This window comes from Eleutherodactylus coqui, chromosome 7 (genome assembly GCF_035609145.1).
Source record: "Eleutherodactylus coqui strain aEleCoq1 chromosome 7, aEleCoq1.hap1, whole genome shotgun sequence".
NCBI classification, from domain to species: Eukaryota; Metazoa; Chordata; class Amphibia; order Anura; family Eleutherodactylidae; genus Eleutherodactylus; species Eleutherodactylus coqui.
The window spans coordinates 216,898,681-216,923,560 of record NC_089843.1 but is presented as its reverse complement, the minus strand read 5'-3'; the positions used below and the strand labels follow the sequence as shown (position 1 = coordinate 216,923,560).

Sequence of the window (24,880 nt, the reverse complement as noted above, 5' to 3'; positions counted from 1 at the left end):
TAACAGAATTGTTTAACTCCCTGATGCAAGGAGGCGCTCTGCCTAAACAGGCGCAGGAAGCGCACATTACGTTAATTCACAAAGAGAATAAAGACCCTGAAGCCTGCGGGAGCTACAGGCCCATCTCTCTAATTAACTTTGACGTGAAGATGTGGGCCAAACTTCTCGCAAAAAGACTAGATAGCTACATCCCATCCCTTATAAAGGAGGAGCAGGCTGGCTTCGTCAGAGGAAGAGAGGGCAGAGATAACTCAATCAGACTCTTATACGCTATAAATCACGCACAAATCTCTAACACCCCTCTGGCTTTGGTAGGCTCTGACGCCGAAAAAGCCTTTGACCGGGTCGACTGGCTCTACATACAAACAGTGCTCTCCCAATTTAAAATACCGCCCACTTTCATTGCCGCCATTTTCTCTCTCTACGCCTCACCATATGCCAAAATAAAAATTAACGAGATCCTATCACCTTCCTTTAACATCAGTAATGGCACGCGTCAGGGATGTCCCCTATCTCCCTCCCTATTTATTCTCGCCCTTGAGCCGTTCTTGCAGAAAGTGCGGCTGGATACAAACATCCGAGGGCTAAAAATAGGACAGAAAACCCTCTCCCTGGCCGCGTACGCAGACGACATTGTCTTCTTGGTTTCTAATCCAGAGGAAGGCCTGCCTCGTCTCACTACGCTGTTGGAGGAGTTCGGTTCCTTATCTAATTTTAAAGTAAACTATTCAAAATCACAGGTCCTGGGCATTTCGATCTCAGCTAGCCGGAGACGGGCATTGCAGTCAAACTCACCCTTCACTTGGGCTACAGCAGACATTGAATTCCTGGGCATTAGATTAACTAAGAAAGTAGAGGATTTATTCTCGGCTAATTTCGCTCCCCTCCTGCCTAGGATAAAGAATCTGTTGCGCTCATACGACTTTCCTTTTCTGTCATGGCTAGGGAGAAGGAATATTCTTCATTCCTACGTCATGCCAATTCTCTTATATAGGATACGTCTCCTCCCGATCCATATACCTAACTCTTTCTTTAAGTCATTACGCTCAATAATCCTGAACTATGTCTGGAGGGGCAGAAGGGCGAGACTGGCTTACAGTTTGCTAGAGAAGAGAAGGACGGACGGGGGAATAGATCTGCCTAATCCCAGGGACTTATACTTGTCTACCCAGCTTGGTCTCTGGATGGAGCTGGTGTACCCAATCAAGGATCATATGGTACAGGATCTTGCTCTACTATCTCATGGACCCACTCTTCTGGGAGATTTATGGTTTCCGAAGCAGATTCTACGGGGACGAGGGAGAGGTGGCCCCCTCTTAAGAGGGGTCATGGAGACCTGGCTTAGGCTGGGAGATGAACTAGCACCTCCGCCCTCGCCTCTCATTCCTTTAAATGCTCTACATGTGGTAATGGGACTTCAACTAGACCTTTGCTCCGTAAGTGGCTGGCGGACCCTCTCTGATAGAATACTAGCAGACTTACAAACGCGGGCTCACCTGCCCCCCTCGGAGATTCTGGAGGCCCTGGTGCCCGGGCATAAGCTTCCTTTTCTCGTGTCAATGCATATAGAGCATATCTTCAGGAAGTTTCTAACTATGCATAGGTCAACCAGACCCCTGACTAATTTTGAGAACTCTCTTAAAGATCAAAACAAAGTTAAGAGGAAACTCGCTGTCATCCGTAAGCAATTTGTATCTCCCCCACGAAACTATAAACCCGCGTTCATCACATCCTGGGAGAAGGAGCTCAAGATTTCTCTGTCAGAGGGTGATAAGAGGGTTATCCTCAGCAATTCATTTGGCGCCTCCCCATGTGTCACTTCGCAGGAATCACACTATAAGCTGTTGTCTAGATGGTACAGAACTCCCCAGTGGCTGTTGGACCACAAACTTACATCTAAGGGAACTTGCTGGAGGTGTGACTCTGGGCCCGGCTCCTATCTACATCTATGGTGGGACTGTCCGGTGTTGGCTCCCTTCTGGAAGGAGGTTGGGTGCGTGCTGTGTAGGCTAGCACCGGGGCTGGTCCTTTCCCCTGAGGTGGTTTTTCTGTGGAGACCGTCCACTACCTTCCACCCGCAGAGGAACAAACTGATAGCACTCTTGATAGATGTTGCTAAGTCCTTCATCCCTCTTCTCTGGCTCAGGAAGGATCCTCCCTCCTTGACCAAATGGAAAGAGAGGGTTGACCTCCTGGCCAGCTTAGAGGAGCTGAGCAGTTATGCCAATAGTTCCCACGAGAAATTCTTGGAGACGTGGAGCCCTTGGCGAGCCATCAGGAGGGATATAGGCCAAGCCCGGGAGGCCCCCGGGACCTCGTGAGACGGCACCAGTTCCCCCACCCTTCCGCATGTCGTTCTGGTATCTGGACTTTTGATCCCCCTTATCAAGATTTTTATCAAGATTTTTATTATCTTTTATTATTTTTAACATTATTATTATTATTAATATCTTTACTATTATCTTAGCAACACTGTCACTATCACATCATTTTATTACATCACCCCCCCAAAGCTCGGCCCTCACGATTGGAGGAGGACCCCCGGGTTTTACCGGGTCTCTTCAGTATGTTTATGCTCTGTCTCGCTGGAAACGGACTGCGTGAGAGACGGCGACCGGGGTGGCACGAGACGACCCCCCTACTGTTCCCTACCCCCCCCCACCCTAACTCTCCCCTCCCGACCCTATCCTTCGTAGTGAGCTCCCTATTGTATCTGTCCCCCCCCCCCCCCTTTTTGTTTATGTTCTTGGATGTTGGATTGGACCCGGAGATATCCCGTCTGGGGCCGACCCCGGATGTGGATCTCCCTTTCCAATGGTTATTAATATCGTTGACCTTTTTGTCTCTGCACTAAAATTGAGCATTTGGTATCTCAAGGAACTATTTTATTTTATTTTTTTGCTTATTCATGATTTCTATTTACTACTGGAGACGTTGTCTTTTACTCTTATAGCATGTCGTTGTTTGTTATAAAATTCAAAATGTCAATAAAAAAGTTGATTTAAAAAAAAAAAAAAAAAAGGGGGGTTTTCCAGGGAGAGTGCTGTTGATGACCTGTCCTCAGGATGGGTCATCAATAGTTGATCGGCTGTGGTCTGTTGTTCGCGCCCCCAACTGGTCGGCTGGTTGTGCGCCCGCTGGCGGCACCGCGGGTGCGCGGGGGTCGGAGCGGGGGTGGCGGGGGTCTCTGCTCTGGCCTCTGTCTGGTGGTCGGCGCTTGTGGCTGCAGGCGCGGCTCGGGTTGATTTCAGTGGGAGCTGCGTTTGCGGTTGCGGGGGCCGGCCGCTGCGCGGGGGTCGGAGCGGGGGCTTTCGCTGCTTCTGCTCCGGCCCCTGTGTGTTTGGGTGCTGTCGGCGGGTGCACATTTGGCTGGTCGCTTGGGGTCCCGAGTGACAGAGTAAGTCATCAATAGTTGATTGGCCGTGGTCTGGGGGTGGTTCATCGGTGGTGTTCTCCCTGGAAAATCCCTTTAAGCCCCGGCTATGGAGAGGAATAATGTTTATTATGCTTTTGTTCAGTAAAGTTACTTTTGATTAAAAAAAATATGTAACTGCCCCCATCCATCATCGTCATGCCATCGGGTACCGCCCACCTGCTTCAAATAGTGGCAGCTTTTTTAAAGTCTTACGAGAGAAAAGTTACTGGGTAATTAGAAAAATATATAGTCCTTTCCCCTCTTCCTGTTGCTGTTCTCATCATTCAGGCTCTTGGACACTTACTTAAAATAAATATAGCCTAATAAGTGTATTTTTGTCAAAAAAAAAAAAAAAAAAGGCATATTGGCCTTCACTAAGGGGTTACTTAGTTACTTATTTTTAACGAATGTGTGCTCATGTGATACCCAGTGTGATAATTACTAAAAATGCAAACACTTCCTTTACTTAAAATGATGTTTTTATGCCGAAAAATCCCTCAAAAGTGCTGGCCACTAGGGGTCTCCCTTCCTTCTAATTTACTATTCACTGCCTTTTGTCATATGAAGTCCATCTCTAGTAACTGAAATAACGAAATCAAAAACAGGAAGGGGGTTGGTGTTGCCTCGTGGTGTCCTTAGAAGTCTATGGGAATGGAAGGGGACACAGAAGCAAAGGGACTCATACAGAGACTTGGTGACAGCTATTATTAAGTGATCACTGTCTCACATCTACTGAAATCACATGTCCACTGCTCTGTAATGCTGTACAATGTCCTCCATGTTTCTGTTATCTATAAAGGTGTGTTCAAGAGGGGTAGAGAAGTAGAGAAAAATATATCCTGCTCTATGTGAGCAGTATATAGAGATATCATAACAGGGAAGACTGAGAACTAGTAATGGAACCTCCAGAAGGGAAAACTGGTAAAAAATCCCGTATACGGGTCCTATAATTGTTACCATACAGTGCGGCATGGGGTCCCGCGGTCTGCGCGCGTCGCTCCGGCGTCGGCTCCAGCCGCCTGGAGCCCTGTGTCGAGGTCATCCCAGCAGCTTGGGTTGGCCAGTGGGCGGCGGCGTGGGCGTGCCCGCCCGTAGGGTGCCGCCCGCACTCCTCTGTGCTTCTTATACAGCAGTGGGTGGAGTTGCCTCCTCCCACTCTCCGCCCCTGGGCGGAACCTTGTGGTTAAAAGACTGGCAGTGAAGTGAGCTCATTGCCAGTTATTGGTTCTGCATGCACCTAGCCAGTCTGTCTGCGGTTCTCCTCAGCCAGTCCCTAGTTGTCGGTCAGCTCCCTCTGGTCCCCTTTCACTCAGTCTGTTTTTGTTGGTTCTGTTTGCCTCTAATCTAGTCTGGCCCAGTCAGCACTAGTTGCTATCCAGCACTCGGCCAGTTTGCCTGTGAGTTCCATCTCCAGCCTTGTCAGTTTTGTTGGTCTGATTCATCTGCCTCCTCTGTCGGCACTCTGTTCCCCCCATTAGGTAGTTTCCTGCTTGTCAGCCGCCAGGTCCCTAGCCAGTGCAGGGACCGCCGTCCAGTTGTCCGCCTGGGGTTAGCCAGGGCCGAGGCAAGTAGGCAGGGACAGTGGGGTGCGGGAAGATCAGGGCATCCCACTTGGCGCTCGGGGGGCAGAGTGCCGTAACATAATGACCATAAATGGTGGTATTCCTCATATATACATGAGATGTTGTTCTGATGTTGTTAGTGCTACTGCTACTATACAAATTTTTAAAGGATAGTCTCTTATGGATTCCGGACAACTCATTTCAAACTTCTGTCCCCCATTATTAGTTGATCGCCGTGGGGAAGGTTCTGGTAGCCTCTACTCCTTTGAATTCTATGAGAATAGCAGCTGCCGTGAATTGGCAACCTGGGATCAGAGGAACTTTCAGCATTTATAACATATTTTACTGATTCCACAAGCATATGTAATACTAATCAAACTTTTTATAAGCAGTTACTTCAGTGGAGTTAGACTTTAACACATCATAAAACTTTTATGAGCCAGAGTAATAAAATTTTCAGCCTTCTTGGTTCCCCTTAGCATTAAAGCCTTGGGAATTTTGCACATTTTGAATGCCACCTTTAATAAACTCCTATTGACTCTCGCCCCTATCATCCCAGTCTTCAGTATATTCTTTAGCATTGCTCTATATATTCATTATTAAAGGAGGTGTGTGTTGATCAGGATTCTGAACTGCTCTACCAAAAACCTTGATGGTTTCCCCTTCTGCCTTTTGCACTCCTCTTTGGCTGATGGGTTCCTCCATTAGAGACTCCATGTTGTATTACTTTATAATACCTCTTCTCATCACCAGAATAAACACTTTGTAGTTATTACATTGGCTGCAACGTCCTTGATGGTTTCTACAGATGTCAGAGACGTTACAGGAACTCTCATATCGTGCCGCAAAAGAACAGAAGCATCAAATATACAGTAGTCCCCACTTTTAGGTCGCAGTCCATAAAGGTCTGAGTTTTATGCAAAAATATGACATGGGCATAGGCTCAATAGGTTGCTCCATCTAAAGTCTATGACACTGATATAAACAGCCAAGGACTGTGCTCAGCTGTCTCTCAATGGTAAAAGCCCACAAAAGCCCTTCACAGGATAGACATATATCTAAAATTAATTCTTTATTAGTTAATATTTAAAACCAGTGGGCTACAAGAACACTATGCGGACCCTACAATCACAAAGGAACGCACCTAAAAAAGGTCGTATCTATATGGCAGTCAGGTATATAGCATAAATGCCCGGCTGCCAGAAATTCATACAGGTATGAGCAGTCTAGGTAGTTTTGCATAGGTAGACTACCATCTCAGCTTCCCATATGGAAGCAAGAATGAATGAAAAGGTAAATATATGTTCAATTGATATGGATTCTGTTTGGACAGATATCTATTCTATTTGGATTGGTTCGACGCGTTTCTCTACCGATACTGTAGTTCCTCAGGAACCGTTAACCCCTTGCACAGTCACTCATATAAAGGTATGCTTCTCCAGTAACGGCAATATTTAGATGCCACGGCGGATAAGCAGTCAATAATATGGGATTGCAGACATTCCAGAAATGCCACTATGGGTAAATGGAGAAAGAGAGAAAGGAAGAATCTCCAATCAATAACATGGATCCTATAGGTCCATATGGAGCAATAAACAAAGATCAGTCTTTGCTAGATCGGTAATTGCCACAAAAGCAATGTCAGACTGACTAGCTTAATGTAGATTTGCTGATAAAGCTCAATTTGCTCACTATAGAGTCTCCCCCTTGGTCAGAATCTCCTGCCTGCCTAATACCGCGTTTCCCCGAAAATAAGACAGTGTCTTATATTAATTTTTGTTCAAAAAGGTTTAACTTTTTTACATGTATAGCTGCCTGGACACTATTTAAATTGACTTTTTTAATTAACTGTTAGCAGGGCTTAATTTTGGAGTAGGGCTTATATTTCAAGCATCCTCAAAAAGCCTGAAAAATCATTTTGCATCCTCAAAAATTCTGGAAAATCATGCTATGGTATCTGCTGCACTACACAATCAACCTTATATAATGCAACAAATGCCATCATAATGCCGAACATCCGTATCAAAGATGGTGATCCTGTATTGATGGCACAAGCACCTGGAAGAGACACCAACATCACCCCTATAGGCAAGACTGCGCATATACGGCTTGGAAATAAGTCCTGCGCATGCGCAGCACTCAATACGAAGCCAAGAGTAGCGCGGGTCAATGCCGGAGCTGGAACGCTCGCGCACTACATGCTGTCACATCACAATAATCGCACTATAGCCGGATGCCTGAAACCTGCACACCGAAGGACGGCATCTCATCTGCAATAGCCAATAACGCTCATCTAGCCGTGCATATAAGGTCCTACTCAACAGAAAATCCAGAAATCTTAATAAAAGAATGAATAGCTAAATATAAGAAGTTCATTAAGAATAACAACACATAAAAGTGGTATGAAGCTTTTACTATCTAGAAAAACTCAATAGCAATAAAGATTAATGCATTTACAAAAAGTGCTTAAAATAACATTAAAAAGGGAAGCAACCATTTAAAGTGGCAGCGCATTAGGATATTCTACTACTCATATTTCATCTAACAGTTCACTTATACAACAGAAAACCGTTGTGTCTAAATGGGCCTTAGGATTAGTAAGCTTGGAGATGGGAACGTTCTATTGTGACTAGAGATGAGCGAGCATACTCGCTAACGACAATTACTCGAGCGAGCATTGCCCTTAGCGAGTATCTGCCCACTCGGAAGAAAAGATTCGGCTGCCGGCGCGGGTGAGAGGTGAGTTGCGGGAGTAAGCAGGGGGGAGAGAGGGAGAGAGAGAGAGATCTCCCCTCCGTTCCTCCCCGCTCTTCCCCGCCGCTCCCCGCCCGCCGCCGGCAGCCGAATCTTTTCTTCCGAGCGGGCAGGTACTCGCTAAGGACAATGCTCGCTCGAGTAATTGCCCTTAGCGAGTATGCTCGCTCATCTCTAATTGTGACTAGAGATGAGCGAACGCGTTCGTCCGAGCTTGCTATTCGTGCGAATATTAGGGTGTTCGGGATGTTCGTTATTCGTAACGAACACCATGCGGTGTTCTGGTAAATTAAACTTTCTTCCCTGAGACGTTAGCGCTTTTTTTTGGCCAATATAAAGACAGGGAAGGCATTACAACTTCCCCCTGCAACGTTTAAGCCCTATACCACCCCCCTGCTGTGAGTGGCTGGGGAGATAAGGTGTCACCCGAGTATTGAAATCTGCCCCTCCCGCTGCTCGCTATGGATGCATTCTATATGCGCTCAATGGGGCCAGCGGCAGCAGCGCTGACCCCATTGAGAACATATAGAAGACAAATCCTTCTTCTCTGGCACAGCTGTAACAGCTGTAGCAGAGAAGAACGATGTTTGCCCATTGAATTCAATGGAACCGGCAATACAGCCGACTCCACTGAATGCAATGGGCTGCCGGCGATCGCAGGATGAATGGTCGGAAAGGGGTTAAATATATAACCCCTTTCCTGCAATTCATCCAGAAATGTGTTACACTAAAAATATATACCGGCGTATAAGGCGACGGGGCGTATAAGACGACCCCCCAACTGTCACCTTATATGCCGGTAATACAGTGGAGCAAAGAATAAAAAGCATTACTTACGTTTTTAGATGATCTGCGGCGCTCCTGCAGGCTGTCACTCCCTCCTGGTCCACGGCAGACAAGCTTTCTCCACGAAAGACTTTAAATCCCTGCCTCCAGAAGCACATGTGCCTTCAGCCAATCACAGCCAATGACAATGATGTCATTGAATGGCTGTGATTGGCTGTGTTTCTGGAGGCGGGGATTTCAAGCCTTGAAATCCCCGCCTCCAGAAACACAGCCAATCACAGCCATTCAATGACATCATTGTCATTGGCTGTGATTGGCTGAAGGCACATGTGCTTCTGGAGGCAGGGATTTAAAGTCTTTCGTGGAGAAAGCTTGTCTGCCGTGGACCAGGAGGGAGTGACAGCCTGCAGGAGCGCCGCAGATCATCTAAAAACGTAAGTAATGCTTTTTATTCTTTGCTCCACTGTATTACCGGCGTATAAGGTGACAGTTGGGGGGTCGTCTTATACGCCCCGTCGCCTTATACGCCGGTATATATTTTTAGTGTAACACATTTCTGGATGAATTGCAGGAAAGGGGTTATATATTTAACCCCTTTCCGACCATTCATCCTGCGATCGCCGGCAGCCCATTGCATTCAGTGGAGTCGGCTGTATTGCCGGTTCCATTGAATTCAATGGGCAAACATCGTTCTTCTCTGCTACAGCTGTTACAGCTGTGCCAGAGGAGGACGATCTTTATGCTGACAGTGGGGGGGGGGGGGCACTCTTGCCGCTATTGTGGCTTAATAGTGGGACCTGTGAACTTGAGATGCAGCCCACCATGTAGCCCCTCGCCTGCCCTATCCGTCACTGTGTCATTCCCATCACTTTCCTGAATTGCCCAGATTTTCACACATGAAAACCTTAGCGAGCATCGGCGAAATACAAAAATGTTCCGGTCGCCCATTGACTTCAATGGGGTTCGTTGTTCGAAACGAACCCTCGAGCATCACGGGAAGTTCGTTACGAATAACGAACACCCGAACATTTTGGTGTTCGCTCATCTCTAATTGTGACCCAAACTTGGAACACGAGATACGTTCTGTGTACAGCAATGAAGAAGGTATAAGTGCCATATGCAGTAAACAAGAAGAAAGTAATTACTGTATGTGAATACAATTCTAAACTGGAATTGCAGAGAAAATCATTTTTCATTGATGCCTTTTTTTCCGCTTTTTATTACAATTAGCTTTTTTTTTCAGACTCCATTGCAGAACTGAGTTGCAGGATAACACATGTTCCGCTTTCCCATGAGTTTATGAATTGGAAATTATGATTGTACCAAAGGTCAAAACGCATTACTCGGAACAGTTAAAAGTTCACAGACTGCGGAGGCCAGATTTACGGAAACTTAGATTATTAAAGCAGATTCCTTCTTCTACCCTGCCAATGAGCGTTGCCTCCAAACGACGGCCTGCAAACGGTGCGGCTGATTGTTTTCCTCTGCAATTATTATATGAAGGAATACGTGTTCAATCTATTTCTCACAGAAGAATCTGGAACATGAGAAGAAGCCAGAATTTCCTCGGAGTTGTGTTTCAGCAGATCATTTCGATTCATCACACGTCTCATCCCTATTTCAAGGCTACAGACTCAATAAGACTCTCCTACATACATTCTCCAAATTATTTGCATGCATCATGGGCAAAGAAAAAACATTTCCAGCTGCCCACAAGGTTAGGAAACAAGAAAATTGACTGTTTAGTATCCGACTTCCAGCGATAAAACTTGTAATGTTTTCACCGAAATTCATTTTAAACCCAAGAAAATACAAAAATGGAAGTTTGCTAAGAGGAAGACATGAAGCGAACCCTTCATGTAACACTTTAGGATGACAACTAGAGATGAGCGAGTAGTGCCTTAGCCAAGTATCTCCCGCTCGCCTCTAAAGATTCGGGGGCCGGCGGGGGGCGGCGGGGAAGAGCGGGGAGGAACAGAGGGAACATCTCTCTCTCCCTCTCTCCCCTGCTCCCCGCCGCAACACACCTGTCACCGTCGCCAGCCCCCGATGAGCGGGGAGATACTCGGCTAAGGCACTACTCGCTCGAGTAATGTGCCTTAGTGAGTATACTCGCTCATCTCTAATGACAACCCAACACATTTTGGTAAATATTGTAATTTAACTCTTAAGGAAGGTGTTCTGTCTGCTTTCATATCTGCATCGGGGGTTCCGTGTTCTTTCTCCATTATGGGAGTAGGAAAGGGGAACCCCATGGCTGAATGGATCCGGTAAAGAAGAGTGCCGAATGGACCCCAATGACTATAATGCGGTCCATTTGGTTTCCACCCAGCTGTTCGGCTTTTTACTGGAGAAAAAAGTCCTGCATGCTGGAATTTTCTTCCGTTTTTTTGTGCTGGATCTGCGATGGAACCTCCAGATGGGGGTTCCAAAGTAGATGTGAAAGCAGCCCTCTATACATCAAGATCCCTTCTGGGCCAGACTAAGGGTGGCTTCATGGGCATAAGCACAAAAATGCTTGCAATAGTCTGACTTTCTGCTATCTAGCGTGTTTTAGCGCATTTTACTGTGCTTCCTGTACTGTTCAGGGGATACCCGCCACTGTGATTGTCCCCAGTATTATCTAAGTAGGCTTCCTAAGTGGATGGCAAATGTACAGCGTTTCTTTATGTTTTGTTCATTCACAGTTGACAAGAGAATAAAAAATTGTCAGAGATTTTTTCATACTGGTGTACTCTACGAGCGGTGCGTCAGTTTCTCTCCCATTGCAGCCTGCGCCCTAATGATGAATCTGGTTGCTACGTCTGTGCAGGGCAGAACCACAGCAACCTATCTGCATGCAAATATAATGGCCCAAAAGGTGAAAATAAACAACAAATGCTAGAAACAAAGGGAAACTGACCCTAACCTCTCAGATTCAGAAATTCCTACCTATAGGCAGAGCAATCACCCTGATGAGGGCGACCCTGTCAGGAACAAAAGGCAACTTTGACTTTCTCTAGATGGCAACAGGAAATAGTGGCAAACATTAGATGGCACAAAGATATATACAACAACAAATGTAGGAATCAAGATATGGCAGCACTCCAGTAAAACAACAGGCAGACTTATCTTTAACTGAGGCGCAAGGCCGGACTAGGTGTCACCGACGAGACCAGAAACACCTTTAAACAGGAGTCAGACCTGATCAGACCAGAGTGAAAGAATAACCATCGCCCTCTGAGAGGAGGGGCTGGAATAAATGTGTACAGACGAATGGTGATTGGCTGACTGGGCTGATCTGCCCCTTAACCAACCAATCAACCTAATCACACATAGTGAAATGCTCTTATCGGTGCCCAGCACTAGAATGACAGAGCATGTGCCGATGAGAAGGGAACATAGGCAAGGGCTGACGCCATAATGTCAACCCAGTCCCCTTCCAACCGGCGAGCCACGACACTGATATAGGTTAAAAACAATACCATGTTGTTTACTTTTGCGCACGTGATCATGGCGATTGCACATACAAGTAATTAGTATGTACTGATGCTTCCAGCTATAATTAGTCTAATGAGTTCAAGATGTGTTATTTTTCGCATCTCTTAGCATATTGCGTACACATTTGCGCATCCCCTTTGCCTTCTATGGGGACTTTTGGTAGGCAAATATGCAGGAAAATAGAGCATGCTGCGGTTTGCATGTGAACAAACCCATTGACATCAATGGGTTCTAATTATGGCGGATGCGCGTGCCCACTTCGTGTTCGCAAATACGCTCGTGTGAAGGCGGGTCTGATAAAGGAAGATGTACTTCCTATCTTATACTCCTTCTATTCTAACGATACAATGCCAGTGTATAAATCTGAGCTTGCCCGTCCTAAATGGTGGGAGGTAAGCGTCAATACTATCTACCGTAACTGTGAAGAGCCTCTTATATCACATCAAACGTACAATTAAAATCCCACTATAAACACATTACGCTTATTAGCTAATAGCATAAACAACGCTGCGATCAATATTACTGTTCGGCTTATTAGTGGTAATGCAATCATTCGAGGTCTAGTAAGTGTGTCCCATTAGCTGTACAAGGAAGAAGTGCCAAGAGGAGTCCTAGATACTTAACATCTATTAAAACACCTTATTATCGCCCCCAAAGGAACAAACCCCGTGTTTCACCATCCGCAGCCTGTAAGTCATGAAGCCTAATTCTAGAATGGCTCCAAATCCCTGCAATTCGATGCTCCCATTACACAAGTCAATGCTGGAAGTCACTCTGTAGACCTGTTTCATCGGCTCATCAGGGCTATTTAGGTGACTTAGGCTGCTTTCACATCTGCGTTGGGGGTTCCGTTCTCCTGCTCCGTTATGGGAGTAGGAAAGGGGAATCCCCTGGTCGAATGGATCCGTCTTACGATGGAAACAAATAGCCCAAAATGGACCCCATTGACTAGAATGGGGCCCGTATGGTTTCCGCTTAGCTGTCCAGCATTTCACCGGACAAAAAAGTCCTCCATGCAGGACTCTTTCTTCCAACATCTTGTGCCAGATCTGTGATGGAATCTCCAAACAAAGGTTCCAACCCAAATTTGGAAGCAGCCTTACATAGTCATCGTTACAAGTCCTATCCACTCATGTAGCTCCAGAGAAAGGCGTACATAAATCCCAATGAAATCGATGGCAGTGGTCCTAGTGACACCTTTCCTACCATGCAAGGCAGCATGGATTGAGTCATTTAAGTAATCTAGAATATCAATAAGAGAGTAAGGATTTTTTTTCTTACCTGGAACCACTTCGAATAAGAATTTCCCAGGACTTTCCTCGTTACATGGATGCTCCACTACTCTGTTTCCAGGCAGAAAGATGGTACCCTGAAAGGAAAATCAGGCAATATTGTAATTTATGCAGAATTATAGCGGTGACCAGTCCATATATGACAATGAATATTCATTTGGATCTTAGGCTTGGAAGTTAAACACTATTACACTTCTCTATAGTGTTAAGCTTATAGTTCCAACTAATGAAACACAGGAGGCAGGCACTAGTCCAAATCATTACCCAGCCTGATACAAGGCAACAAAAATAAGCAGAAACTTCTAAAAGGTAAGTAGTATCAGCAGTATTCACATATGAACAAGCTTACAGGGGAGAAAAATGTTTAGAATTATTTACTTACTACTAACCACCACCCCCTTTAACCCTTTGCAATCCAATTTTGGATTCAAAGTTTCCTAGGGGATTTTCTTTTTCTGCCATTATGCAGTAGCGCCATCTGCTGGCTAGAGCCAGTACTGCGGTATGGGACATGCTGGAGAGGCCCCCTGACAACAGAGCGGCCAGTAATATACAGTAAGAATGCCTTCTCACATCGGAGCTGTACAGCCTTCAATCAGAATGTCTTTAGGCGTCAGACAGTGGATTGGAAAGGGTTAAACTGTATGGCAGGGTTCACATCTATACTGGAACTTCCATTTGGAGGATCCGTCGCAGATTCAGCACAAAATATCGGCATTAATAGCGCTGCATGCAGCACTTTTTCTTCCGGTAGAATGCCGAACCGCTGAGTGGAAACCAAATGGACCCTATTATAGTCAACGAGGTCCGTTCGACGCTGATCAATTTCATCATAAGATGGATCTGTCAGCCCGGGGATTCCCCTTTCCTGCTCCCATAATGGAGCAGGAAAACCAACCCCCCGGTGCGGGTGTAAAAACGGCTTATTCACATGGGCGAGAATCTGGCTCGAGTTTTGTGCGTTGCGAGATGCATAAAGCTCGTGCTAATATGAACTCCATACTTTTGAATGGACTTATTTCCCTGAGTGATTCTGCGAAGAAGAAGGTGGCAGCATGTTCTATCTTTGGGTGTTCCCGCAGAATGCCTTGCCCATTGTTCTCAATGGGACCACAAAAGATATTGCATGGCACTCGCATAAATATCTCATTAATATTACAGTCTATTCACATCATGTCCATTCGAGAAAATGATTTATGCGCCCCTAAAACGGTCAAGTGTCCCGGGCCTACTGCAAGCCTACTAACCCCTAACTCAAACATCATAGGGATCTATGATGGTCTGAGTTTGGGTCGCTAGACCTGGGGTCGGAGCGCAAGACTTGTCCATATTATGGGCATATAATGATACTGGCCTTAGAAGTACATGAAACATATTCCTTGGGCTGCAATTATTCTGATGCGACAACTACCATGGCTGGACAACGATGGCATTATGTTGCTGTGGAGCCCTAATTGTTCATATATCCCCGAAGTACAAAGGCCTGGTTATAGGGGTGGGATATATTGTAGAATGTTAACAGTCAGTTTTTAAAGGGCCAAATTGTGATGGCTAGATGACTAGGTCAGAGCATCTCCAAAAGGGCAGGTTGTATGTGGTGTTCCCAGAATGCAATAGCTAGTGCCAACTGAAAGCGGTCCAAAAATGGACAACCGGTGAACCAGCAACTGAGTCACGGATGCCCAAGGTTCATTAAAATCAATAGGAGTAAAAATCGTGTTCTCTAATTTGGTCTCCAACAGTGGAGGTGGCCCAATGGTTAGCATTGCTGCCTTGCAGTGGTGAGGTCCAAGCCTCGAATCCCCATCTAGTTCAGATTTGAACCTTGAACTCTGGCAGCACCAAGCCAACACACCTGTTTCTTCTGCTCCAGGCATGAAGCTGATATTTTTTTTGGTGATTTGTGATAAAAATTGGTTTGGACTTACCCAATACGATTTGGTGAAAATTAGGACGATTTTATCACCTAGTCTATCAGAGCGAGTGCAACACCCCAGAGGGGGGACCCTGGGCACCTGGCTAACGTGAAGAGCTGGGAGGGATAAGTGCTGACCTGTCACGGTGGCACTTACCAGGCTCTGGTCCTGGAGGAATATGATGTAGCCAAGGCCAGAGTAGAATTGCTGGCCAGCTTCGACACCCCTAGGATAGGCAATGCCAATAAATGGGATGGGGGGGGGGGGAAGTAAGTTGGTAGATGGGCCAATGTAATTTGATCAAATCATATACCAAGAACCCTGCATTATTTAATGTGGTTAGAGTATTGATTATAGGTATGTATACCTCTGATAGTAAAGATATTATAAGTGCTGTTGCCGTTTTTATGGTTTAACGTGCACCTGTATAGTTCTGTTGGGAAGTGCTGACCCATTTATCCTTTTCTCTCTCTTATGACGGGACTCACTCCTTCACATCCACACTCCAAACGCTACTGGATGTCGCTCCTCTTTCTCCATCTTCACCTACATGGAAGCTGAAGGTGCTTCCATGTGGCTCTATGTCAGCACTCTGTAGCAGGCAAGACGGATCTGCAGCTATGCAACACACACACACTGGATATGACAGGACAAGCTTTGCACAGTGCATCTACATAGGGCAAAACATGTATGACATTTATGGAGGGGACCAGGATGGTGTTCTGGGCCACTACATGAGCAACACTAGTGGTGATTAACTCCATTAACCCCTTCCCGCTGCAGGGCGTAAGTTTACGTCCTGGCAGCCTGGTACTTCCCGCAACAGGACGTAAACTTACGTCCTGGAGATAGCGTGGGATCACATATGATCCCACGCTATCCCGCAGCCGGGAGCCAGCTGCCCCCCCCCGCTGTTAACCCCTTGCCTGCCACGATCTAAGTAGATCGCGGCAGGGAAAAAGTTCACAGAGGGAGCGCGCTCCCTCTGTGTCTCCGGCCGGAACTCGCGATGTCATGGCGAGAGCCTGGCCTGTCACCATGGCAACAGGACGCCAGACAGTGGCGTCCTGTATTGCCTATGCCTATGCTCGCTGTATAAGCGATAAGGCATGGCAGAGCAGTAGCTCTGCCATGCCTTATGACAGCGATCATAGGCACAGTGCTGCAAGTCCCTCAGAGGGACTCAAATTGTGTAAAAAAAAAGAAAAAAGAAAAGTGTAAAAAAAAGAAAAATGTAAAAAAAATGTAAAAAAACCCCTTTTTTATGCTTTTTCTAATATTAACATTAAAAAAGGGGGAAAAAAATGTAAACCCCACATATTGGGTATTGACGCGTCCGTAACGACGTGTACAAAAAGTTGAACATGCTTTTTATTTCGTACGACAAAAAGTGTAAAAAAAAATGCTAAAAAACAGAGGCAAAATGGTAATTTTTAGCATTTTGCCTCCAAAAAAATGCAATAAAAGTGATCAAAAATGCCGTACATTCCCCAAAATGGTACCAATAAAAACTACAGCTCGTCTCGCAAAAATTAAGCCCTTATAGAGCTCTGTATATAGAAAAATAAAAACGTTACAGGACTTTGAATGCAGCTATAGAGAAAAAAAAAAGATTTCCAAAAAAAGGGGGTTTTATTGCAAGAAAGTGTAAAAACCTGAAAAAATTATAACAATTTTGCTATCGCTGTAACCATACCGACCCGCAGAAAAATGTAGTGTGTCATTTATGCTACATGATTAACGCTGTAAAAAAAAAAAAAAAATCTATGGCAGAATCGATGCATTTCCTCTCCGTTATCATAAAAAAAATAATAAAAGTTTTACAATATAGTCTATGTACCCAAAAGTGGCACCGATAAAAACTACAGCTCGCCACGCAAAAAACAAGCCCTTACACGGCCGCGTCCACGGAAAAATAAAAAAGTTATGGCTTTTGAAAAATGGAGATGGAAAAATACCAAAAAATCGCTTGGTCCTCAACGCCAAAATAGGCCGTGTCATTAAAGGGTTAATATACACACACGCTAGTTGTCTTATACTGTTGGGAAGAATGAAGAAGCTATGCTATATAATATAACGCTCATTAGACACCTAATGTTTGTATATGTATATAAAAGTAATCTCCACCATGAACTAACATTCTGGGGCCACACAGGTGGGGGTCACACAATTGGCCCAATTACCAAGTGGAGCCACACAGGGGGTCTGGTGCTGCATTTATGTGTAATAGAGGTTACAGGTTAAACCATTTAAGGGTGGAAGGAATATGTGGGGCTGGATGAACATGCCATCCTGCAGTGGACGATAGCCACACAACTTTGCCTGTAATTTGTGTGGCACTGGATTGTCTGGTTGTGGCCAACCATACTGTGTGTTTCTACCGTAAGGGTGCGGATTTTTGTGTGGATCAATACCAAAATCCGAGTCAAAATCCACAGCATATGGTGCCAATTTTGATGCAGTTTTTGACATGGATCCACAATATAATTGACCCTTTCAGTTGAAGGGCTGAAGTCTGCTGTAGATCCCAATCAAAATCCACACCAGTGGTACCGTAAGGTTCATATGTAGTGGATTTTCCACAGTAGAAATATCTGCAGCAAATCCACCGTGTGTGAACATATCCTAAGGGTGGGTCAGTACTCCTTGCCCAATCTTGTGTGCTCGACAGGCTAAAATTTGCCATCCAGCCACTAGTTAGGTGGTTTTGATATTACGGCTAGTTAGTATTTCTTCAGCACATTGTGTTTATAACATGCCACACCTATACATTAGTAATGTAACTCCTGCCTATGGGATTATACTGTGTACTATGACTTACTGACTGGCAATGCTTCATAGTAATATGTGCAGCCAGGCCTTTATTGAGTTCTGCACCTTTGAGGCATTTGAGGGTAATATCACTAGGTAGAATAACAGCCAACAAGAAATTAAACAGGTTTGATCCAAACATTTTAACATTAAGTGACCGAGAATGGAGCATGCCAAAGATAACAGGCTCGAGTCATGTCTGGCTGCATATACTTATCACTCTTTCCACTCACTGCTGGTGCATAGTCCAGTTGTTCCCGACTCAACAGATGGCTGGAATCTGGGTTTTGCCATCTCTGCCAAGTTCGTAACAGATGCAATAACTGTGGCAGGTGGTTTGATTCACGTTTGCTTAGGATAAAATACTTTTTGGATGTTTTTCAATGACAAACATTTTAACAGGCCAATGAAATCAGATATTATATGTGAAATGTCATATACTGAACCTTTGATATACCATATAAATGGGAAAATTCCATCATACATTTCGGCTTCTGTAAGAAGAACCTATGCAATCCACTGCTTGTTGTCTCTTTAGACTATACAGTAATACATCTAAGAAAATTGGTCATTTACTCATAAGGGGAATTTATTAGGGCACTTGAAACAGTTTTTGGGCATCTTTTTTTTCCTACTTTTTTCAGTTTGACGTGACACTTTCCACTTTTGGAGCCTTATAGAGAGGCAAAGGGGGTATTGAATTTATTACAAGGCATGCACTCCTCAGTAAATTAGGTGCATCTTACTCCAGCACTGTCAAGTTTGATTAGACTTGTTGGTGCAACCAACAATGATTAATTCTGGAGCTAAGCACAGGGTCAGACTACAGCATGGATTAGTGGGATATCTATAGTCAAACATAGGAAATGAGAATGGACTACAACAACAAGGAAGTGTAATAATGGTGACAAGGTATAAACTGAAGTGCCCAAACTAGACGAGCCACTCAAATGGAGCACCCGCCTAGAAAAGGATGACCCTGCTGCAGGAGAAAAACTGAGTCCAGAAGCTGGTTCAAATACCCATACAAATAAAACTGATAAGGTGATTGGGCTGAAAGACAGGCCTTCCATCTTATCAGTGCTGGAACCAGAGGGAGATGTTAATCCCTTAGTGTCTAGCACTAAATTACCCTGCACATCACATGGTCTGGGCTTCACATTGTGACGTCATCCGGACCTGTACCAATAACTCGGAGGTCAAGGCTCTGGTGGCACGGTAGGAGTATAATACATCTGTCCTAATAAATGTGGCCCATAGTGTATAATCATTTAGCAGCAGAAAGAACACTACAGATTTCAATATATTAGGGGATGGTTCCAGATAATTGCTTTCATATTTCACTAGTTATTATGTAAAGGAACAATTCCTTGGTGGCTCATTAAAATGCTCTTTGGGATTTATGGCCAGATTAACGCCTGTGCAGCATGATGGTGACTTTAACTTTCAAGTACAGAAGTAGTTGTTGAGCGATTATTAAAATAATCGTATCAGGGGTGACTGATCCGATCTAAAAAAATAATTGTGAACCAGTACTAAAATCAAGGCAAGCAAAAAGTCAGCTTCTCTAATTTGGCCTCCTTGTACAACAGTGGAGGTGGTACTGGCGATCAGTGGTTGAGTCCCTCATCAAGGTCAGATTCAAACCTAGAACTAAGCCAACACACCTGCCCATTTTGCTTACAGCAGAGCCAATATTTTGGTGATTTTTTCTAAAAATCGATCAGTATGATCTGATCCGATTTAGCAAAAAAAAAACAAAACAGATTTTATTGCCCGGCCAATCACTACGCAACACTATAGGACCGAAGTAAGTCAAAGTCTGAGGGATGTTGCGTATCTTAAAGGGATTATCTTCGGGCAAGGAAATTCTTCAAACTTGCTCAGCCTGCTGCAAAAAAGTAAAACCCTACTTACCTCACTTGATCTTCCGCCGCTCCGTCTTTGCCTAGTTTTACACTGCTCTCCCCTTCTGGCTGCAGCAAGCCTCAATGATGTCACTGACACTTCAAACATGTGACCACAGCAGCCAATCAGTAGCTCACTTTGGCCCATGCTTTGGCCATTTTTTTTACATTAGGCTGAACAAGTTTATAAAGGTTTTTTTTGTCCCTGAATAACTCCATCTCTTAAAACTGCAAACTACAAACCTCTTAAAACTGACTGGCATCTGATGTCGGAAACAGCAAACTTGGTTAATATGTTGTCTAGCATATAAGAGCGATGGTGTAAGAGTGTCTGGCACATGCTGTAAACGAGCAGGGAGTCACATGGGACATCCACGCTCATACAGAAAGAGTGGTCTGGAATATATTAGGACTGGTAAAGTAGTGTTTGACACAGGGAATGTTGGGAAGTGACCTGGGACACATTAGAGCTGGTAGACTGGTGCAATATGTCATATAGAGTTAAAGTGGTGCAATCCATATGAGAGCTAGGGAAAGAATGGTCTGGCACAAATATGTGTCCAAGTATCTAGGTTCTCAGAGTTATGTATACACCAGGGGTACACAGCATGCCTCTAGCCGTAAACACCAGGGGTACACAGCATGCCTCTAGCGGTAAACACGTTGTCCTCATGCCGTGCTCCCAATGTGCAGTGCAGCATCGTAGCCTTCAGGGCTCTTGGACATAACTTATTGGAAATTCGGGTTATTGGCTTAAACTGCTCCAGCACATAGAAGAAAGTAGTCAGAAGAAAGCTGGCCAAGTGGTGGTATGCCACATCAAGCTCTAGGAAGGGGTGGTCTGGCACATGTAGGAGAGGGGGCTTGCACAATGGTAGCCATGATTACTAATAAAGACTAAGTAGTAGGCAGAGTGTTTTATCCAACTTCCGTGAACCTTATCATGCCGCTGCTCCGTATGTAACTACCGGCATATACTCTGGACCAACCAGAGGTGTAACTTAAAGGTCCAGGGCCCCGATGCAAAACCTGTAGCAGGGCCCCTAATTCTAATATTTTATTAATGGTATTGGGCTCCCTATATGGAGAAGAGAGGCCTTATGGGCCCCCCAAAGCTCCTGGGCCCGGGTGCAACTGCATCCCCTGCACCCACTATAGTTACGCCCCTGGGACCAACATATGAAAAGCAAATAGAGAGAAGAAAATTGCGAAGTGGAGGGAAAGGAACACAGACAACATATATGTAACCTATATTCATTTTTTTCTGATCTGTTTTTATTTTATGATGACAGATTTTTTTTTTAACCCGTTAGAGACCGCAATACGCCTTTTCGCTGACCTCACTAATGGGCTTTAAACCGGCACATACTTCTTTTTAAGGTGGTGGCTTGACTACTAACAGCCAGGAGATGGGAAACCTCCAACCTTGGCAATTTAATACCTTACAAGCTACAACCAATAGAAACTGCAGCATGTAAGCAGATGCCGGGGGTGGGGGTTGGTGGGGTGGGGGGGGGGGGGGGAGCTGTTCCCCAAGTCACCCATCGGCACCTGCAATGCGATAGCAAGGTATTTATCGGTTTCTACGGCAGTTTTACCTTCATTGTAACCCTTTCTGCCTGTGATGATAACGGGACGACTATTGAAACGTTTTCTCTACAGAAGGGGAGGTGTTAGACTATTATTAGGCTCAGTGACCCATGTGAAAACTGCAGGATTTCAAGATTATTTATAAATATAGAAGGTGTGACTGATAATTTGGGAATAAAACCTAAAAAAAATATATATTTTGCATAAAAACCTTTAAGCAATGGGTGTTTTTCTGACAATACATTCAGTTTCAGCTCAGAGCTAAGATATAGCAGATAAATTCTATCATAATTAGGAAACATAAGAGAAGATCTTGTAGACATCTGCTACACTGACTAAATAGGCATGTTAGACCAAAAGAAAACTAAACATCAGTTTTCGTTGTAAATTACAAGTCTCTTTCATTCTCCCGAAGTGTCGCTGATTAACGCAAATTAAGTGTATAAGGTACATGTTCACAAATTGCAAATTAACAGATGGCAAACATGAATCACCTGAATCATAAACATCTAATATATCCAATGCTAGGCTTTTATGAGAGAGCTACCTTTCATTGCTATTTGCCAAGTAGTATTGTAAGGTACAAGGGTAAAGATATATGGGAACTGGTTTCAATACTAACCTCCCATAGTGCCATTATCAGAAGGAGTTAGTCTATGAGTAGAGAACCAGCTGGTTCAGTGTGCCCTAATCTTATTACACAATGGTCTAAGGCTACCTACACATGGACGAATGCAAGTTTTCTGGCCCGAGTTACTCAGGACCCCTGTCTATCCGCAGATCATCTGGCCCACTGCATTCTGCATGGTCATCAGTGGTCAGAAGAAGCAGCGGTGGAGCATGGCTTCACTCTCACTGAAATCAGTGGGAGCACCGCACTGTTCCTATACTTCCTGCTCAGGGCAGGACGCAACATCCTGACCATGAGAAGAGCAGGAAGCAGTGCAGCGCTCCAAATGATTTCAATGGGAGTGAAGGCGGTGCTCCCCCTGCTTCCTCTGACCATTGATGGCTCTGTCCAGCCCACTGGAGAGTGCAGCTGGCCAGACGATGAGCTGATGGACTGGGGTCCGGAGTGGCAGACCCTTGTCCATTAACTACTGATGACCTATCCAAGGATAGGTCACACATTAAAATAGACCAGAATACCCCTTTAAGCAAATGCCTTCTCCTAAGGTCCCCTTTAGGCTCTGTGCCTATAGGTAAATTTTTCCCTGATCAGCTCTGAAATGACAGATGCTTCATTCTTTGTTTCCATCAAAAACCAAAGAGGTTTGAGAAGTCTAGTAGATAAAAGCACAGGCTTTTCTGTGATGTGAGGAGAAAATTGCGCTAAAGAAAGGATCAGGAAAGAGCATGACGGAAAATAATGAATCATAGCAGATATTATATGAACTCTATCATTAGTACTATTACAAATGTACTCCAACCGGCACTCTTATATATGCACTTAGGCAGAGCCACGACTGCTGATATTATTATATGTACACTACAGTTGGTACTTTTATGTATCCAACCGAGTATATATATATTTTTATTAGAGATGAGCGAGCGTACTCGTCCGAGCTTGATGCTCGTTCGAGTATTAGGGTACGCGGTGTTCGAGTCACTTCCATTTTCTTCCCAGAAAATTTTGCGCCGTTTTCTGGCCAATAGAAACACAGGGAAGGCATTACAACTTTCTCCTGTGAAGTTCCAGCCCTATACCACCCCCCTGCAGTGAGTGGCTTGGGAGATCAGGTGACACCCAAGTATATAAACTGGGGCCGGCCACGGCTCGCCACAGATGCACACTGAGAGAGATCAGGGAAAGTGCTATCTTGCTGTAGCTGCTATAGGGAGACTGTTAGGCTGTTATATTCGTCTTCAAGAACCCCAACAGTCCTTCTTGCAAATTTATTTTTTTTTGTATATCGGGCGTGCAGACTACAGCGTCCTCAGTCTGCAGTCATTTTACTGAGTATAGGGGCAGTACTGGTGAGGCAGGGACAGTGGTACAGGGAAAGAGGTATACTGGCTATATAGGCAGTGGGCTTTTTCAAAAAAATTGGAAAAAAAAAATCTTTGGGCTGCCTGTGACCGTGTTCAGTTTACTGCGTGTCTGCTGGGGGTAGTAGTCGCTCATTAATACCCAGCTAGGTGTTACTGCAGCCTTGCGCATAATTTTTTCTGGCTGCGTTGTGCTTTCAATAACCACAGTCATCCTCCAACAGGGAAATCCATATACAGGCTATATAGGCAGTGGGCATTTTCCCAAAAATTGGAAAAAAATACTATATTTGGACTGCCTTTGACCGTCTTCAGTTTACTGCGTGTCTGCTGGGGGTAGTAGTTGCTCATTAATACCCAGCCTTGCGCATAATTTTTTCTGGCTGCACTGTGCCTGCCAACCCTCTGCAGTGTGTGCCTCCGGTTCCTCCTCATGGCAGACGCACTTATAAATAGACATGAGGGTGGCGTGGCATGAGGGCAGCTGAAGGCTGCACAGGGACAGTTTGGTGTGCGCTGTGGACACTGGGTCGTGCGGGGGGGTTGGGCAGCATGTAACCCAGGAGAAGTGGCAGCGGAGTGTCATGCAGGCAGTGATTGTGCTTTGTTGGAGGTAGTGTGGTGCTTAGCTAAGGTATGCATTGCTAATGAGGGTTTTTCAGAAGTAAAAATTGTTGGGAGGGGGGGGCACTCTTGCCGCTATTGTGGCTTAATAGTGGGACCTGGGAACTTGAGATGCAGCCCAACATGTAGCCCCTTGCCTGCCCTATCCGTTTCTGTGTCGTTCCCATCACTTTCTTGAATTTCCCAGATTTTCACAAATGAAAACCTTAGCGAGCATCGGCGATATACAAAAATGCTCGAGTCGCCCATTGACTTTAATGGGGTTCGTTACTCCAAACGGACCCTTGAGCATCGCGAAAAGTTCGACTCGAGTAACGAGCACCCGAGCATTTTGGTGCTCGCTCATCTCTAATATTTATATATATATGCAGTACAGTTGGTACTTACAAATGCACTGCAGATGGACTGTAATTCAAGCACTACACTTAAAGGGGTAGCCCAACTTGTAAATGGTACATTACACAGTTGCCCTGGTTGGTACTGCATGCTAAGTACTATTAAAGTGAATAGGACTGAGCTTGCACTACCAGCCTGGGCCACTTCAATGTACAGAGCTGTCTGCGTCTGGTTGAAAACAGCTATAAATTGGATAACCCTTAATGCTCATATCCAAGTACTGAAGCTCACGTATATACAGTGGGGGGAAAAAGTATATGGTCAGATACTAATTGTACAAGTTCTCCCACTTAAAAAGATGAGAGAGGTCTGTAATTGACATCATAGCTAGACCTCAACTATGAGAGACAACATGAGA

The 24,880-nt window shown here is 44.9% G+C and overlaps 1 protein-coding gene across 1 annotated transcript in view; it reads right to left on the bottom strand.

The window, feature by feature from the left end:
* ARHGAP24 (Rho GTPase activating protein 24) overlaps positions 1–24,880 on the bottom strand; it is a 534,686-nt gene that overhangs the window by 265,802 nt on the left and 244,004 nt on the right. The window contains exon 3 of the mRNA XM_066574360.1: positions 13,279–13,366. Coding sequence (XP_066430457.1) covers positions 13,279–13,366 — 88 coding nt within the window. The remainder of the gene's footprint in view (positions 1–13,278; positions 13,367–24,880) is intronic.